Consider the following 18,581-nt stretch of genomic DNA (forward strand, 5'->3'; position numbering starts at 1 on the left):
ACGGAAAAACCATTGGAACCCGTAAGAGTTGATTTGGAGGATCCTTTTTAATTTTTTCCTCACGAACGAAGTGTCCTCGGGCCTTGAAATTCGGACAGGACACTTTTAAATTATTCGTCGCTGCGTATGGAAATATTTAAATCGAAATTTCTTCGTCGATTCGATAACCAGATGAACTTCCTTGAGATTCGAATCGGCGAATAATTCAAGCTGAAATTGAATAATTTGGGAGGACCCCTGCTCGAGTAGGATCGTCGTTTCAATCATGAAAAGGGTGAATTTCCTCGGAGCACTTTTTTATGACAGAAATATATCGCAACTTGCCGAAATTCTGGGAAAAGGAGGTCAAATATATTTCGAAGATAAAGACGCAAGAGGTTTTCCTGGGTTTACGAGATCGCGAGAGGGAAAAAGGGGGAGAGAGAAGAATATCGAGGCGGAGAGAAATTGGCCGGTGCGGGCAGCGCCGGCGACAAAGTGTCTGAGTTTTCAGCGTCCCGCGCTCGCGCCGAGATATTCAAAAAGGAAGAGCCAAGATCCTGCTCGCGTACAACGGGGAGCGCCGGAGTGTATTACCGTCCCCTGGCAAGCGGCGAATCGGGGGACGCCAATTTGTCAGACGAAGGGGTTTTTCTCCCGATTTCTGTGCCAATTAGGCCAAGGGTCGCTTGCCAGAGTTTGCGGACGTGTGCCCAGTCGTATGACTGCAGGCGAGCGGCGACGTTCAGTTGCTCAGGGGGGTGGAAAGGCACTTTGGAGTAGAAAATTTGAGCGCTCTGGGCCGAGCGGGAGTTTGAGAAACTCGCTTCCGGAGTCGTTACTCCAAATTCGTACGTTCGAGACGACGCTCGCAAGAGAAAACTCCGGATTCGATGTTTGGACAGATACTCGGCCGGGGGGGGGGAGGGGAACAGTCGGTGGGAACCGAGCAGCGGAAAGGAGCACATTTTTTCACGAGCATGCACATTTTTATTAACCAGACCAACCCCAGGGCTGGAGAAGCAAGAAAAAGCGATACGACGCGAGCTACCGAGTCACTTTTTCCTCGAGTTCCTTTGCTTGCTCTCCCGACCCTTGAATATCGCCGTATCGATCGTGTTCAACGGTCCATCCTTCCAAATGCTTCCGGAAACAGTCTCCGTCGGTTTGCCCATTGTAGACAAAAGATGGGGACCCACGAGATAGTAGACCTGCTCGATCCAAGTCGGCAGCGGTATTCCAACCGCGCTCAGCTGCCACAAAGGCAGCCCCAGATGGACGAGCATCATCCTAAGGTACTTGGTGAAATTATCAGCCAAATGATACCACGAAGGCTTGCCATCCTCCTCCAGATAGAGCCAGATCGCTGGCTCGATATCGAGCTCCGGACGCACTTGATAAGTCAAGAAAATTCTTCCGTTCCCACACTGCTCGAGCTCGAAAAGCTTCCATCGCGGACTCACCGATGGCACTTCGCTTTTTTCTTCCTCTCTCGTCGTCTGCTGCTGCTGCTGCTGCTGCACTCGCGATTCTGCTTCCGCCTGATGCTCTTTCGAAGCGACGAAACGCTTCAGACCGGCGAACTCGCCAATCGACATCCTACCGACCGGAAACTCTTCGCCTGCGGTCAAACACAAAATCTCACGATTCAGCACAGTTTTTTAGGGATGCTCGCGCTAATGGAAATTCTATAAGTACACAGCGTGCTTCCACTCCCGGAATTATCGTAGGATCAATTCAACAAAATCACGTTTTTAAAGGCTTATAACTTGAAGAGCCAAAAACGAGAATAAGAAAGTAAAATGTTTTCGATATCAACGATGTCTCGGGAAAGCCTTGTTACCGGTGAAAATCACTTGGGAATGGAAAAAGAATACTCGTTTGAAGTTAACGAATAATAACGACACGAACGCTGGAAAAGCTTTGACAACATCGTGAGCCAGCGGGTTTAAGGAGGTTGGATCGCGACGATGCAATGTTGCCACGCTGAACCTCGTTAAAAACACTAAAAATTTCAAAATTATAAGCATTTCATAGTATTTGGTAAATGCATTCTTTCAAAATATATATGACACTAAAATTTTTTTTAGATTTTTCTACCGCATAGCTCTCGAGTAATCGAACACTAAAGTTCACGTGTACAAGCATAGAGTTTACATATATGCAGCTATAAATCTCGTGCATAAAGAAGTTCGATTTAACGCTCAATTATTCGACAAGCATGTGGTAAAAATTTTGGAAAAAATAATATTTGTATACTTGATGGCAAAGAATGTCATGGCTAATGACATTCTGATGATTTTAGTGTTCCAACCTCCTTAATAAAGATATGCAGACGCACATAAATATAAAATGGCTGCTGTTACATTTTGTAATAAGTTACAGGTAATTTTAGTAATTGGGAGAATAAATTTTAATCGTTTCTTCGATCATAAAAAGAGCGAAAAAGTTTATTTGCTTTTTTGAATCACAAGTGATCTTCCTTGAACAAGTTTAGGAATGTTAAAGAGCTTCGACTATCGTTTGGATGTTACAAATGCAAAAACGTTGGATCGATGCATCGAGACGTCAAAAAGTACGATTTTTCGAGCTTTTCGTACAAGGAAGCATCGCAAAATTTCGTCCCCTGATTTGCCCCGGTGAACGCTCTATTTCTCGTAAGTTATGAAATAAATGGAAAGATTTGCAAACTCCTCGCGAGTCCGTTTGAACCCTCGAAGAAAGTTCCATGCAACGAAGTTATCTTTCTCAAAGGAAACTCGTCGAAATCGAATGGTAAGAGTGAAGGCACAGCTCGTAAAATTTCGCTAAACTTTTGAATGTCTTGTCAGTACACTTGCCGGAAATGTCGAGGTTCCAAGTCAACTGAAAGCCGTCTATAGAGGCGTAAAAGCTCTTCAAGTCTTCAGGCAATAAGCAGCAATGACGTTGTTCCCAAGTTGACAATGCACTTCTCTCGCATGCGTTACGCCTCTCGACCTTAACGTTTCTCACGCAAGGACTATTCTCGAGAATACGAACGACTCCGAGGGTCAAATTTTCATAGAACGAGTCCTCGGTCACGACGTCAACGAAAAACGACATTTTCGTCGTCGGACCTCGACGATTTTCGCACTATCAATTCCTCGTTTTTTATCCTCTCGCATTCTTTCCACCTTAAAGCTTAGAGAATATTACGTGGGCGAGCAAAGCAGCATCCTCGCTTCAAAGAACCCCTGCACAGACGGATCGAGTTTCTTAAGGGTGTGCGCTCTCGAGATAACAGTTTACCCGGCAACTTGAAGTAAGCTACTAACGGATAAGTTGTTGTCTATTCATCGAGCGAACACGGATCCGTGGTTGCCCAGGAGCTTCGTTTACCTCCATAGCAACCGGAAAAGACCGTACCTAGTTCCGCACTCTCGTATATCAAATACGCCATGCCAAAAGGACCTTTCTATGTTGCATATGTAACGCGATAGGAGATTAATACCCCTCAATTTGTCCTGTATAATAATCTTTTTCATTTATTTCGAGATAAATAACGAGGAGTGCATTTCTTCGAAATTTTGTAAACTTCGATTGTCGTGATTATTAAAAACAACGAGTATATTTATGGCGAAGGAAAGTTTGTCACTTCGATGAATAAGGAAATAAATTTATTCAGAAAAATTATTTGATTTACTCGAAAATTGGTTGAGTAGGCTCGACAAATTGTTGAATAAATTCATGAATTAATCGAATGAATTTAAAAAATAATTGAATATAAAAAATAGAAAAAAAAAATTGAATTAGAAAATGAATAGAATTTTTTCTTTAATATTTGAACAAATTCAAAAATAATTGATTAATTTGAAAATACTTGAAGTATTTCAAAGTATAATTGGAAAATTTTGATAAATACTTGAACAGCTACGAAAAATAAATGACTTTTTAAATAATTGAATAAATTCAAACATTAACTAATCGAATTTCTTCAAATGTCTTGGTTTTTGTTTTTTTTTTCCTTTCACCGTTCCTTCATACACGCATTTGGGCTTTTCCGAAACCAGCACGAGCTCCCCCACAGTATCGCCAGCATTCGCACTTTCCTAACTTAAGGTAAGAGTCGCGCGACTCTATGGTCAAATGACTATTTATTAATCGTCGAAATAAAATAGGTTATAAGAAAGGTTTTCTGTATTGAATAAATCTTGGGGCAATTTAAACTGGATTCGTCTAAATTTATACAAGATCATATTTAATAATTTATGATTAAAAATATCTTATGATTGCTTATTTGACCCGGTTTTTCAATATATACATATATATATCGGTTCTCTTCTCACCTGACAGTCGAAAGATATCTTAGCCTCCAAACTCGCCGGCTATCACGAAAAGTATATATATATGTATACATTCTTAACGTTGCCAAGTATATCGAGCCACTTCATGGCAGTCGATCTCCTTCCATTTTCTGAGTTTTCATCGAGATTATTTTAAAAATTCTCTTCGAATTAGTCGATGGCCCTATATTTTTATGGTCACATTATAATCTTTATAATATAATCTATGAGGAGCAATTTTATCATAAACTATATCTAATCGATAAGGAAATGAATTCTGCAATCATAGTGTTGGCGGGATGGGTTTCTCATACGATGCCGTGTTATATTTCTATTTTTGATCGTAAATTTCTTGATATAATTTTCGGTAACCTATCAAATCCTTTAGCCATATGAAAGTTTATCACGTAAAAATGGTATAATTTAAAAATCACGAGTTCGTCTAATATCGATTGTCGCGCGACTCCTACCTTAATTTCAGCTGGTTGAGCTCATCGGAACCTCAGAAAAAGGGACTCCCTTGATACATCGAATTTCGTGGAACTAACGATGAGGAATTTTGCTTTACAGGAAGTCTTTCTACCCCTCTACACCCTGGGGATACTCATAGTAGTAAAAGTCCTCATACCGAATCCGAATTATCCACCGATGGGAACGCAGAGACAGGACGGTGACATATTCGAATTTTTTAATGGATACAAAAACAACACAGTGGCGGTCGTGCCGAACTCGACGGAGACGATCGTAAGTTGAACGTTCATTTTAAATTGTGGGAGTTTGTGGCAACGGCGAGAAATTCGACGACGAAAAAGTAAATTTTTATCAATTTTATGAGGATTCACAAAAATTCCAATGCCCGTCACCATGAAACGAACGATCGCACACGCACGAGGAACGTTCGATTGCACTCAGCCATGTAGGAAGTGACCTATTTTTGCCTGCGCGTCACTTGTCCCTCTGTCTCGTAAAAGCAACGACTTTAGAGAGCCACTCGAAAGACTTAAAACCTCCAACGTCTCCGCCACGACCACCCACGATATTCGCGAGTCTTCGATCCCTCGGGAAGATCAAAAAGGAGCACGAGAATTCGCTCTCGTAGCCAAACGGTGCCAAAGTGTGCTGGAAAGATACTTGGAATTTCCCTTTATATTCTAACTCCAGAATACGCTTATTTTATATTTCTCCTTACGAATCAAAATATCCTCGAGATCGACTCGAGTCCGGATCGCAATAAAGAATAAAGATGTAAACCCTCAAAGAAAAACGAGCATCGAAACGCTAGCGAAGAATTTTAAAAAATTCTCTCATTCACAGACTTTCCTCAACGCCATGAACAATCTTTGGCTCTCGATGTGGGACTACCCCGAGAAATTGCCCTTAAATTTCATGGTGCTCGATACAAAGGACGATCTCCAGGCCGCCTACTGGCGGGATCCTTACAGCGTACCATTAGCAGTTATTTTCGAGAACCCTCAGCCAATAACGCAAAGGCTTCTGTGAGTTTTTACACGACGTGGAATAATCGTAGTTCGCAGTGTGCTTTTTCAATAAAATCGGGTTTCGAAAGGTCCGGAACTTTGAAAATGGGTCTGGCAACTTCCGAGTTTAAACCCGATCGAATTTTCTCGCTCGCCTCATGAATAAAAAGATTTGAAAAAAAAAAAAAAAAAAAAAACTAATGAGAATGTAGTCCCACGAGGAAAAACAGCAATAAAAATGTGGAATTTCGTGGTCAGGTACGAAATACGAACGAACCCGTCGTACACGTCGCCACCTCCACCGACGGAATTATTCTCGTCGCCTGTGACGTGTCGCAAGGACACGAGCCACTGGATGGGGGGTGTTTTATCAATCGAGACTGGAGGATCGTGCCCTGTCAATAATTATTTCTACTCGGGTTTCCTGGCGCTCCAGATGATAATAGACATCACAAAAATTCGGGTTCGTTCTTGGGTTTTGCTTTGGAGATGAGAGTTGCGAAAATATTTTTCAACGAAAATCTAGCAGGATCGATCCAAGTTATTCTTTCATCAACGTTGGAGTTGTTTTCATTACCGAGTAGTTTTTTTCCTGAATATAAATTTCGAAGAAATCCATAAACGAAGAAAAACATAAAGTTCAATCGTTTCTATATCAAAAGTCGCGATCCTGGGAGAGCTTTCGCTGGAAATATATTCGCTCACAGCGATAATCCCAAGCTCCGCAAACCTCGATCGAAAATCCGCACGCTAAATTTTTCGTTTGTTACAGCTCGACACAGGGAACGCTGATATCACGGTTCCGGATGTAAAACTAGAAATGTTTCCGAAGAAAGCTTACACCGCAGGTACAGAATCGAGACGAGATCAAATGGGCGGGGGAAGAGTCAATTGATGGAGCAACGATAACGATGAAACGGTTGTTCTTGCAGATTGGATGGTGGCGTTCAGGGTAGTGTTCCCCTTGTACATGGTCATGGCGTTGTCCCAATTCATCACTTATCTTCTGATTTTAATCGTCGGAGAGAAGGAGAACAAGATAAAGGAAGGAATGAAGATAATGGGCCTGAAGGATTCAGTTTTTTGGTAAACGAAACGTTTTTGCTCGAATGAAAGTAACGAGAAGGGGATGGAAAATAAAAGTTCCAATCGTTTGATTCTCGTGGGACTGAATTTGACTTCAGGTTGTCCTGGTTCATCATCTACGCGATCTTCGTATTTCTGCTCTCGGCTGTAGCAGTTATTTTGCTCTTCACCCTCCAGATGTTCCAGCATACTCATTTTTTGCCAATCTTCTTGCTCGTGGTGCTCTACAGCTTTTCTGTAATAATGTTCGCCTTCATGATCACGCCGTTCTTCGACAAGTCTCGGGTGAGAATTGACAGCCGCGTTATTTTTACTTTTTCCAATATAGAATCGGAATGTCCCATAAATAATAATCGCTGCATCGATTTCGTTATTTTCGCTGCGAGTATTTATCGGCTCATTAATTAAGCTCCTTTAACCGCTCCTTTATAGACTGCCGGGGTTCTCGGAAATTTTGCAGTCACGATACTCAGCCTCATGTACTTCATTCACGTCTTCGTCGACGATTCGAGCTCCATTTCCTTCTGGGTCGTCTCGCTCTTGAGCCCGACTGGAGTCGCCCTCGCTATGGACAAGGTACGGGAAAAGCTGCTCGCCCGGAGCTACCTGGAAAAGATATTTTGCTTGAAGTCTCAAATTTTTAAATTCAAGTATTAAAATTCTTATTCTTATTTAATTTTCTCGATTGCTCTGTGATTCGTAAAAGTGCAGCAATTCTTTTTCCCCTTGTCTCAAAGGCTCTGGTCGCGGATCTGCAAGGCGAAGGCGTCAACTTTGACAATCTTTGGTCCGGTCCAGGAATGCCTTTCGGTGGGAGCCTCATCATGATGACTCTTGATATATTTCTGTACGCTTTAATGGCTTATTATCTCGACTCGGTCGTACCGAGTGAGTACGGAATCAAAAGGCCAGCGTGGTTCTGCTTCACCCCTGGATTTTGGTGCAAGAAGAAAGTCCAGCGAGTGAGTTCAATTCGATTACTTGTTGCCGCGAATTTTCGCGATCTCGTCGAGTTTCGAGTACTGTCCGAAAAGCTCGGATCCAACAGCCATTAATTTGACATTTTTCTGTGAAAATAATGAATCTAGCAACAAATACCTTCGTCGAACGGAGAATCGAATTCGTTTATACCGGAAGAGGAAGCGAACCGCGACGTGGAGCCGGTAGTACGAGAAATGAAAGGTCGCGAAGCGATCAGAATAGTGGATTTGTACAAGACATATCACAAGTGTCGTAAGCCTGAAATAAAAGCTGTGAATGGGATTAATCTGACGATATACGAGGGCCAAATAACGGCGATCCTGGGGCACAACGGAGCCGGTAAAACGACGCTCTTCAATATCCTCACCGGCTTGACCTCGCCCACTGCAGGAACTGCGTTGATATTTGGCTACGACGTTAGGGACTCGAACGACATGCAGATGATAAGGAGCATGACGGGCGTTTGTCCGCAGCACGATATTCTTTTTGACCTTTTAACGCCCCGCGAACACTTGGAATTCTTTGCGGCTGTCAGAGGAATCCCGAGGTCGATGATTGACATGGAAGTGAGTGAAAATCAAAGTTGATCGTTAGATTCATGGGGTGAAAGGAAAAGTGAGTGGTTTTGATAAATTCGAGATTCCGGGAAGTCGAAAATCGCGAGCGATCGATTTCCGAGCTCGAATCGAAGGATCGGCTCGAACTTTTTACGAAAATACTGTCGAGCGAACTTGATTTTGTTTTTCTCTTGATCGCAGGTGAAAAAGACTCTGAAAGACATCGATTTGACCGAGAAAGCGAATACTTTCGCAAAGTATTTGAGCGGTGGACAAAAGCGGAAGTTGTCGGTCGGCATAGCGATTATCGGGGATCCGAAAATCATAATCCTCGACGAGCCAACAGCCGGCGTCGATCCTTACTCGAGGAGGCAAATGTGGTCGTTCCTGCAGTCGAGGAGACACGGCAAAGTGATCTTGTTGACGACCCACTTCATGGACGAGGCTGATATCCTGGCGGACAGAAAAGCTGTGATTAGCAAAGGGAAACTTCGATGTTGCGGAAGCTCGTTGTTCCTTAAAAATAAATTTGGAATTGGTTATCACTTAACGTAAGTTTTGCTTCATCGAGGCTCCAAAATATCGACGAGAATTTTCGAGAACTCGCTCTCTCTCTCTCTCACGAACCCTTCAATTTCCAGGCTCGTACTCGAAGGAAACGGACGAATCCACGCGATAACTCGCCTCGTAACGTCCCACGTCGCCAAAGCCGAGAAAGCTCGCCGCCACGGTCGCGAATTGAGCTTCATACTTCCTCACAACTCGGTGGAGAGTTTTGCTCCTCTCTTCTCGGCGATTGAGCACGAAATAAAGACGAGAACGAGCAGACTCGGCATCAGCAGTTACGGAGTCTCGATGACCACTCTGGAGGAAGTTTTCTTGCATCTGGAGAAGGACGACGAAACCGAGTGCACGATGGATAATCTCTCGAAAAAAATGGTACGAAATCGTGCACTCAGTAGATCACTGTCGCTTCAATCCAAGAGCACTTCTTACCAGAGCCTCCAGAACGAGGGTGCGACTGTTCAACCTGACGGACAGGTCAAAGGTCAGTTTATTAAATCTCCGTTTCAAGTCTCGTTGCGAGAATATTGAGAAGATCCAACTCGGTTCGTTCCTTTTTAAACTTTCTTCAGTCAACGTTTCTCACGACCGATTGAGATGAAAAAAGATCAGTCGATTTTGACCATTTTTCTGCTTGGGCTCACCCTTTTTTATCTCAAAACCGATCGCTCAAAACTCCAACAAGTTGGACATAAATACATTCATTTTACACTGAGAAATGAAGTTTGTTGATCGAAATAAAATTCGTTTCTCCGTCTACACATTTAGGTCGACGAGGGCAACAAAATATTTTCAATTATTTGGATGTGCTAAAACAAGCTTTGGTGCAGCTCCACAAATTCGTGTTAATGCAACAAGATAGCATCGAAGCATACTTGTTTACTTATCCGAATGAGAACCGTTCGATCAATCTGATAATTGAGATTAAAATATTTATTGCAGAAGCTAAAAATTATGTGAAATTAATAATTTAATTATTCGATCAAAATTATTTGGCTCCGGTCACTCTTGATTGATTCGTCCATAAGGAATTTCAAAAATTTTCGTTCAAGTAACTCGCTTTAGTTCGACAAACAAAATTTATTTCTCAGTCAACTGCGTTTGCGTACGAGAAAATTTCGCTTCTCCGAACGAAATTCCCTCCATCGAATCTTCTCAATTTTCACGCCAACTGTCCCGTCGAACAATATTTTCCACGTTGTTCTGAATGCTGATGATTCTTTTGAAGGAACCGGTGATTTGCCTGACTGCCTTCACAACGACAAGACTCCGACGATTCTCGGGCTCGGTTTGGACCCGATCAAGATAAGGCCTAACTTTTTCCAGACTCTTTACGCCATGCTCAGACTCCGCGTGCTCAGGCTATGCAGAAATCTTCAATTGTTGTATTTCACGATTGTTGCACCCCTCGCTCTCGTCGTTCTCGGTCTCTACATGAACAGCATACAGACCGTTGATATAAAGATGCAATCGTTGGAGCTGAACAACGGTAAGTCAGCAAAATTGCATTCACGTTGATACGATTTGTCACCGATGGAGGACCGTTTTCATAATCACGTCGACCAAACGTCACCATTTCTTTTCACTGTAGTTGCTTGAACAAAAAAAAATAATAATTGAACATTTGACACCTCAAAATCTCGAGTGCTAAGTACGCAAAAACGAAAATCATAAATTTTTTCAACATTTTTATGTTTCAGTAGACAGACTCCATATTACACTTGCAAAGTTTCAAGGTCATACACTTAACATTCTCATTTGATCGTTCACTCTTTGCACTGCTTGTCTCTAAGTTTAACATTCTTTGAATAAAACATTCAAACTCGATTTCTTGCATCAGTGAAATGAATTCAGAGCTTCTTATTCTCCTGGGAGAGCAATAAATCGACTCTTTTGTCATTGAATTCAACTGAAAGTTCAACGAGTGGGAACCGAACGAGGAAACAATGAAGAAACGTCAAAATTCGAGGATAAAGGGCAAAGAAAACTTGAATAATGCTGGAAAGAATTTAGTCGTTGGCTGATGTATAATTTTGCAAAATTCGAACTCGTTTTCCTGCGCTTTACTCGCAAAATTAACGCGACTTCAGATAACAGAAAATTTCACCGACGAGATTGCATTTCTGAATGTTTGAATGAACACAATCGAATTACCAGAGTTTAGTTCGACCGCAAAGCACGAAAAATCGTAGTTAAACCACACAATCACAACTTTCGTGTTTGCTGACGTATAATTTTGAAAAAATGTTTCTTTTCTGGAAAATCAATCCATTTTTCAGACACTTACGGTACGGAAACGAGAATTCTGTACACGAACAGCTCCGACCGTGACATATCGCCTCTGGTGAATCACATCAGCAAAAGCGTCGAAACTCTGGTCGAATACGACGGCAATACGTCGGCTCTGCTCCACATGAGTCCGCACATGGCAGCGTTTAACATCGACGACTACAAAAGACACAGGATAAATCTAACTCTCATTTACAATGACACGATGCAGCACTCGCTACCCATTTTCATGAATATTCTTTCGAACGCGTATCACAGGTAATTTCTATAAATATTAACAGCTCAAGGATACGATTCGGAATAACAAATTCTCTGTCACCTCAAACGATTTTCCTTGTTCTGAATAATTGATCGTCGGCGCGTTGGAAGATCCTTTTTTTTCCTCGCTCAATCGACCTACGGCTAATTCGAACGAATAATAAAATAGGGCAAACTTGGAAATAAAAATGCTCGTTTTCGAGACCCTTTGATCGAAGAATACGAAAATTTTCAGGCTTCTTTTGGGAACGAGTACTCAATACCCGATCGAGGTGAAAACCCATCCGTTCCAGCAGACTTCACAGCCCCAGGAATTCAACATCGGCATAGCGAGTTCGTCACTTTTTATTGGGATGGATTTCGTCCTCGTACCGATTACGTTGGCAGTCGACATGGTTTACGATCGTGAGGTATGGAGCAAGGCATTTTTCATTGATTACGAAACGAATGAAAAAGCTCTCATCAGCGACTGACACATTCCCAATTGTGTGTTTCAGATAAAAACGAAAAATCAGCTTCGCGTCAATGGTCTCTCATTCCAAATGTATTTTCTGACATACTTCATCGTCCTCGTTGGCCTGATGTCGTTTATATCTTTGTGCATCCTCGGTATAATATTTCTCTTCGATGTGCCCTCCCTCCAAGAAGTTCCGGCACTGCTGACCCTCGGTGGCCTTCTCATGCTGTACTGCCCCTCGTCAATACTCTTTTCAACTTGCCTCAGTTACATATTCGACAAAATGGACTCGGCTCAAAGTATCCTCCCGAATATAGCGACGTTTTTCGGTCTCATACCGTTTATCCTCGTGATGATACTCGACATGCTCGGACTCGGTGAGTATTATCATTTCTTTGTCGCTATCTCCCGTCTCTGAGTGTTTAAGAAGCCTTGAAGGAACATTTTAAGGAAAGGTGGTACTCTTCAAGGGGGCACGGCGGCATTTGCTCTCCACGTAGTTTTCTCACTGCTCAATACCATGTACGTACCCTACGCTGCTGTCTATTACGTCGACCGTGTTCATCTCATGTGCTCGATCAACGCCGCCTGCCACCACCTCACCATGTCCGACTATTTGACCTCCGAGATCATCGTCATGGCTCTCAGTGTTCTCATACACTGCCCACTCTGGTTCTTCGTTCTCCTCATACTCGACATCAAAAAGAGTGGGGGCAACGTCAGTGACGTTTTCAAATACTTCCTCGTAAGTGCAAACATCCTTCCGGGGTATATTTCAATATGCGATGGCTTTTTCAATACCTGGCAGTATGAAAAATATCGATTTGTCGAGACTCTTCGACCGAACGGTTTCCAGTCGACCACTGCAAGGCTGAACAGAACTCGGAAAATATCTGGAAACAAAATCGTTCTGGTTAAAAAGCAGTAAAGTGGGAAGACGAGTTCGAGTGTTGAATCGAATCTAATTTTGTGGGACAACGTTCGGGGATGCAACCATGGAAAGATTCTTTCGAGTCTCGATCATCGAGTCACTTAATCGTTAATCATTAGGATTAACGAATTAATGCTTTTGTTTACATTTTACTCAATTTTGAATGAATTTCAAAACTTCAGTCATTTCGGTCAATAACCTCTTTGAGAATTCGCTCCCCGTCCAGCCTCAGCTTGAAAATATTTTCACGTCCGTTTCAAAGCCGATGTTTTCCTCCAAAGAAATTTGTTTCGGCCAACAAAGCTTTTTTATCACTATGCTAATTGGAACTGTTCGGTGTCTCTGGTCCGTTTCGAGTCAAAATACTGGACTGATAACCGTGAAAAACGGGCCTTTCAAAATCGAACAACGAAGCAAGTGAAGCGATCAAGTTTCATGCAAATTCGATTGTTCTTTACCGCGAATAATAACGAGCTCAAATGAAAATATAGAATTTCGTCAGAAACGATAATTTTCAAAGATGCTTGAAATCTGGAAGAAAAATAGTGGTCTCTTCCCGTAAAATTGTTTGCCCAAGCCCAGCATAAATAAAGAGCGAAATGTGTCGTCCTCTGTTCGCAGCGTAACGGAGGTTCGATAGGCGAAGAAATAATGGAGAATTCTGACGTGGGGGAGCACGAGGACACGGACGTGAAGAACGAGCGTCAGCGCGTCTTCAATTTCATAACTTCGTCCTCGGTGCAAGAGCCGCCGGTCGTGCTGGTGCAGAATTTGCGAAAAGAGTATCGTCAGAGCGAGATTGTCTCGTGCGGCTGTTGTACAAAGAGGGAGGAAGAGCCGAAGCCCGTGAGGAAATTGGCGGTGAGAAATTTGTCGTTGGCGGTCGAACCCGGCGAGGTGTTCGGACTCCTCGGCCACAACGGAGCTGGAAAAACAACCACGATGAAGATCATCATCGCCGAAGAAGCCGCGACCCGCGGCCGCGTCCAAATCGGCGGTCACAACATCAATTCCCACATGACCGAAGCCTTCAGGCAAATGGGTTACTGCCCCCAGCACGACGCTCAGTGGAAAAACATCACCGTGAGAGAGCACCTCGAGTGCTACGCCGCGATACGCGGCGTCCCCTGGGGCGACATCGACCGAATCGTCGACCTTTATCTCTCCGGCCTCCAGATTCACGAACACGCTGATAAACAGAGCCAGGAGTGCTCCGGTGGCACGAGGCGAAAGCTGAGCTTCGCTATGGCCATGGTTGGCGGCCCGAAGGTCGTCCTCATGGATGAGCCGAGCACGGGCATGGACCCCAGGTCTAAAAGATTCTTGTGGGACACCATACTCGCCAGTTTCCAGGTCAGATCCTCCCCGCTTTCACTCGGTTACGAAAATCCCACGAATTCGTCACTTTCCTTGATCTCCGCTCAACCAGTTTTCTGTAATGAATCAAATTTCTTAGTGTCTTCGTCGGCACGAATTTTTCAAACACATTTTTCAGTTTCGAGCATTTTTTTTTATTTCTTTTTTTTTTTTTAAAATACCCAAAAAGTAATTTTCTGCGAAATTTTTGGAAAAAACGAGAAAGAAAAACAAGAAAATGTGAAGAATTTCCCATTTTCGTTGGTACTTCGACGAATTTTCTGATGAAAACCGAATTTTTAAGGATTTCGTTTCGAGCTCTCATTTGCAGTGTTGCATCATTTTTTTTGCTCGAGACTCAAAAAGCGTGCCCAAATTTTTTGTGGGGCCTAAAAAATTGGACTCTCAAATAAAAACTGATTCGAAGGATCGCGATCAGTCGGAGGTCCGAAGACTACGGAGAAATGACGAAAATTTGTTGTCCAGGGTGGACGAGGGGCGATCCTCACGACCCATTCGATGGAGGAGGCTGATGCGCTGTGCTCAAGAGTCGGCATAATGGTGAAGGGCGAGCTGAGATGCTTAGGCTCGACCCAGCACTTGAAGAATCTGTACGGAGCCGGCTACACGCTCGAGATGAAACTCCTCGGTGGCGACTGTACCCCGACGACGCCTTCGGGCGACAGAATATCGAGCCTGAAGGACTTCGTTGGTGGGATGTTTCCGGACGCCACTCTTGAGGAGAGCTTCGCTGACAGGCTCGTCTTCGCCGTGCCGCAGCACTCCGTGACATCGCTCGCGGACTGTTTCACGCAGTTGGAAAAGGGTAAATCCAAATTTTCGTTCCAAATTCCATAAAACCGGGAGCGCCAGTATTCCACAAAATTCTTTCACTATTCATTTCCGATGAATCCAAAACAAAAATATTGTTTGATAACTTTGTCACTCGATTGCTCGGTAAAACACTTCGGGTGCGATTTTTTCCGGTTCCGAACACTTGAAAAAAAAATTCCCAACTGACGAGTCTATTTTGACGATTTTTTTTTTTTTGTCAAATGCAGCAAAGTTGGAGCTGGACATCGAGGAGTACAGCTTTAGTCAGACAACCCTCGAGCAGGTGTTCCTGAAGTTTTCGCACTACGACGAGGTGAACAGCGGCGAATGACGGGCGAAAGAAACAAGTCCTTAGAATCGTGTCGTGATAATAGCCCATTCCAGGTGACGCGCGGGGCCGCTCTTTTTCGAGCTCTGCGCGTCCAAGCTACGAATTACGTTACGGTGGAGAAGAGGAAGGGGAAGGGAAGACGGACGAAAAAAAGTGGTGGGGAGGCGGTAGGCAGGAGGCAGGACAAAGGACGCGACGCAAAGCTCGAGAGAGAAGCGACGCGCGAGGAGTGACAGCAGGAAAACCGGAGAGTCCGAGGCTCCTCGTGATTCCGAAGAGCAGGAAAGTTTCGAGGGACAACAAGAGTGGCCTCTAGTCGTAAAAGAGAGTGGTGAAATGGGGAAAAAATGGTCGAGGGACCAGGAGAAGGAAGTGTGTTCCAATACCGATACTTAAAGAATTATTCATTAACTCGATATGTGCTCTGGCCGTAGTGCGATCATATTTCAATAACAAACCCCACTATCGATAAACAAAGCGCTCGTTTCCGGTCTTTTGTTATTTGTCCATCGGGATTCGAGGCTGTAGGAATCTTAGGACGATTCGTCGAACGAAAATAAACTGAAAATTCATTGTCGAACTTTGAAAAGACAATTTTTGAGGTTAGTACCGAAAGGGAAGAGCAACGAGGGGGGCGATAATCGTGGACCCGAGCCTGCGACGAGTTCACTTTTTCGGGCTGTTCCATACGGGCCGGAAGGCTTGAAAATTATTTTTTTAAACTCTCCAATGAATGAGAAAATTCGTCGGGAAATCGAATAAGATTAAAACGCGATAAACTTCGGTCACTCGACACTCTTGCTCTCGGGGGAAGTCAATTTTTTGAGCCGCTGATCGTCATCGTTTTGAAATAATTCTGAGTGTCTTTCGAAATTTGCTTGAGTTTGACAATCCGCCGAAAAACACGACACGAAATTGTTTATTGCATTGCTCTCGTTAATCGCGAGTGTTTTCGAGGCGTTGAGCTTTCGCGATTATGAGCCAATAATTACGAAATATTTTTTCGGTTCTCGTCAATAACGACTCGTCTCCGAGGGTCCATCAGAGCAGCTGTTCCGAAGATAACGCGGAGAATTTGGTCGAGCGTGGAGACAAAACCTGAGGGGAAAACACGATTTTCGAACCGTCGAAATCGAACTTTGATGTGCCTCGTTCGTGTCACAATTTTAACGCGATGCGCCACACGACTCGAGTGGTGCGAGAAACCTTCTGATTTTTTCCCGTGAGACTAAGAAATAAACAATTTTTAAAAAATAAGTGAAGAAAATGGTTAATAAACGCGTGAAAATGTCCGGTCGAGAGCTTTATATAAATAATCGGGCGTGACGAATTTACAAATGGGCGCGACTGAGTTAAGAGTTACGCGAGAAAAGCTCGAAGGAAAGAAAAGAAAATGAGTCGAATAAGTATTATGTCCGATAAGAATCACGTGAGGAACGATATCGAAGAGAAACTTGAAAAAAATTACCGTTCGAAGACCCTCGCGACTCAACATCAATCATTTTCCCCTCTCCTTTGTGAATATATGCAAAAAAACAACAAACGCGACCCAACACGCCGCAACATTAATTAATTGAAATACACCAATTTCCAATGTACAAAATTGACACGGTAGAAATATTGCATCTATGAATATAGTGATTTCCTCAATCTCGCTTCGTAATCTCGATTTAAGAAAATTCTCGGATTATAACTAGAAAAAAAACACGCGGGCGTTGGATGAAAAAAAAATTAAGGAAGAAGATGCGAAGAAAAACGACCGTGAGAGACGAGAAATATCTCGCACGGATTCGCATTCGAAAATTCAACGTTTCTCCGTTGAATTTTTCTTCGAGTTTGTTATTTCCAGTACGAAAAGAAACGATGATAATCGATCGTAAAATCCTCGCCGAATATTCGTTGATTCGTGTCATTATTCGAATGCCTCGCGCACACAAACGAATCTTACGGAATTTTATAACCTCAAATTCGAGTCATTATTTGACCGTTTATCGTTTTATATTGAATAAAGTTGGGGAAACTGTTTGACAGGCTAGAAAAAATTGATGGAAAACATTGCTGTGCGCATGTGTTACGTTAAAGTGAGCAAACGATTATCCGGGGATTTGCAGAATTATTCGAAAAGCGAACTCGTATTATCCAAACAGCTCGCATTAGTTCATCACGAACACTCAAATATTCGGACGCCCTCAACGGAAGAACGTCGACTTTTTGAACTAATCATCGCTCGGATATCGTCGCGACGGAATAATTATCAGTATTAAATAATTGTTTTTTTTTACACAAGAATATTCGTAACCGAAGGAAAAAACACGAGTTTCGGCGAAAAAAGAAAAACAATGTCGAATTATTGTCGAGCGACGATCGTCCGAGTGATTTTGTTGTGTGATGAAAAATACGGTCGAGAGCGCCCAGTTCGGAGAATCTCGTGAAGTTCGTTGCGGCGACGCGACATCTCGAGTCGTAAACACAACAGAGGACTGAACGAAACATTTTTGTAGCTCGATGAATTTAGCTAGTTAAATGAAAAGAAAAAATTTTAAAAACACACAAAAAAACAAAAAGAATTAATGAACAACACAAAAAAAGAGAAACTTTGTCACAAATGAGAATAAAAAGCAAGTTTTTTGTAAATACGATGTTACTAAGATTGACAACAACCAACAAAACAGAAAATCACATTATATTATACAAATAAATATAAATATTACAATTATTCGAGAGAAAGAACTTAAATGAAAAGGGGGAAAAGCGGTGGGAGAAGTGAAGGAAAAAAAAACCACACGACTTAGGTACACCGGCGTTGTGTGCGCACGCGCAATTCTGCGATTAGATAAAACGAAATAAAAGAGTGCGCGCATGAGATCTCTCTAGCTAATTTAAACGTAATATAAAATTTAGTCAATTACGAAAAATTACAATTGCGAAAAAGAAAAGGTTAGGAGTGGGGGAGGGGAAGGTGGGAAGTGTCAAGAATGGATTATGGACGCTTGAGCAGGATGAACGTGTTAACCGATGCGAGTTTGTCAACAAAATAATGAGTAGTAACGAAGAAAAAAAGCAAGGAGGAGGAGAAAAAAAGCAGAACGAGAAATCGTCGTGAAACTGTAAATGATTTTTCTTAAGACTATCGAAGCAATGTTTTTTGTGAATAAAATACAGTTTTCCGTTTATCA

General features: G+C 42.7%; 2 protein-coding genes and 1 long non-coding RNA gene across 6 annotated transcripts in view; 1 reads left to right on the plus strand and 2 right to left on the minus strand.

Moving 5' to 3' along the window:
* Window positions 1-18,581, plus strand: part of LOC122410526 (ABC transporter A family member 1-like) — a 32,532-nt gene extending 13,951 nt beyond the window's left edge. For 3 of the 4 annotated variants that reach the window (XM_043418716.1, XM_043418717.1, XM_043418714.1), the window contains exons 3-21: window positions 4,854-5,027; window positions 5,598-5,779; window positions 6,020-6,224; window positions 6,534-6,609; window positions 6,694-6,847; window positions 6,946-7,132; window positions 7,280-7,423; window positions 7,585-7,809; window positions 7,936-8,394; window positions 8,587-8,936; window positions 9,027-9,433; window positions 10,178-10,438; window positions 11,229-11,496; window positions 11,732-11,906; window positions 11,994-12,330; window positions 12,409-12,698; window positions 13,506-14,237; window positions 14,727-15,066; window positions 15,302-18,581. In XM_043418716.1, the coding sequence (XP_043274651.1) occupies window positions 4,854-5,027; window positions 5,598-5,779; window positions 6,020-6,224; window positions 6,534-6,609; window positions 6,694-6,847; window positions 6,946-7,132; window positions 7,280-7,423; window positions 7,585-7,809; window positions 7,936-8,394; window positions 8,587-8,936; window positions 9,027-9,433; window positions 10,178-10,438; window positions 11,229-11,496; window positions 11,732-11,906; window positions 11,994-12,330; window positions 12,409-12,698; window positions 13,506-14,237; window positions 14,727-15,066; window positions 15,302-15,405 (5,070 nt within the window). In that variant the 3' untranslated portion in view covers window positions 15,406-18,581. The remainder of the gene's footprint in view (window positions 1-4,853; window positions 5,028-5,597; window positions 5,780-6,019; window positions 6,225-6,533; window positions 6,610-6,693; window positions 6,848-6,945; window positions 7,133-7,279; window positions 7,424-7,584; window positions 7,810-7,935; window positions 8,395-8,586; window positions 8,937-9,026; window positions 9,434-10,177; window positions 10,439-11,228; window positions 11,497-11,731; window positions 11,907-11,993; window positions 12,331-12,408; window positions 12,699-13,505; window positions 14,238-14,726; window positions 15,067-15,301) is intronic. The other variant, XM_043418715.1, reaches the window with a different exon arrangement.
* LOC122410527 (tubulin polyglutamylase complex subunit 2) lies at window positions 961-3,744 on the minus strand. Its single transcript, XM_043418718.1, has 2 exons — window positions 2,820-3,744; window positions 961-1,600 (listed from the first exon to the last, which is right to left on the minus strand). The coding sequence occupies exons 1-2, from the start codon at window positions 3,061-3,063 to the stop codon at window positions 1,035-1,037; spliced, it is 810 nt and encodes a 269-aa protein (XP_043274653.1). The 5' UTR covers window positions 3,064-3,744; the 3' UTR covers window positions 961-1,034.
* LOC122410528 (uncharacterized) lies at window positions 6,836-8,081 on the minus strand. Its single transcript, XR_006260971.1, has 3 exons — window positions 7,946-8,081; window positions 7,162-7,777; window positions 6,836-7,082 (listed from the first exon to the last, which is right to left on the minus strand). It is a non-coding gene; the product is annotated as an uncharacterized lncRNA (long non-coding RNA).

This window comes from Venturia canescens, chromosome 5, assembly GCF_019457755.1.
Source record: "Venturia canescens isolate UGA chromosome 5, ASM1945775v1, whole genome shotgun sequence".
Lineage (NCBI taxonomy): Eukaryota > Metazoa > Arthropoda > Insecta > Hymenoptera > Ichneumonidae > Venturia > Venturia canescens.

Coding starts and splice junctions, on each gene's coding strand:
- LOC122410527 (XM_043418718.1), bottom strand. CDS start 3,063: ATGTCGTTTTTCGTTGACGTCGTGACCGAGGACTCGTTCTATGAAAAT. Junction 1,601..2,819: donor TTGGAACCTCGACATTTCCG/GCAAGTGTACTG, acceptor GTTTGACCGCAG/GCGAAGAGTTTCCGGTCGGT.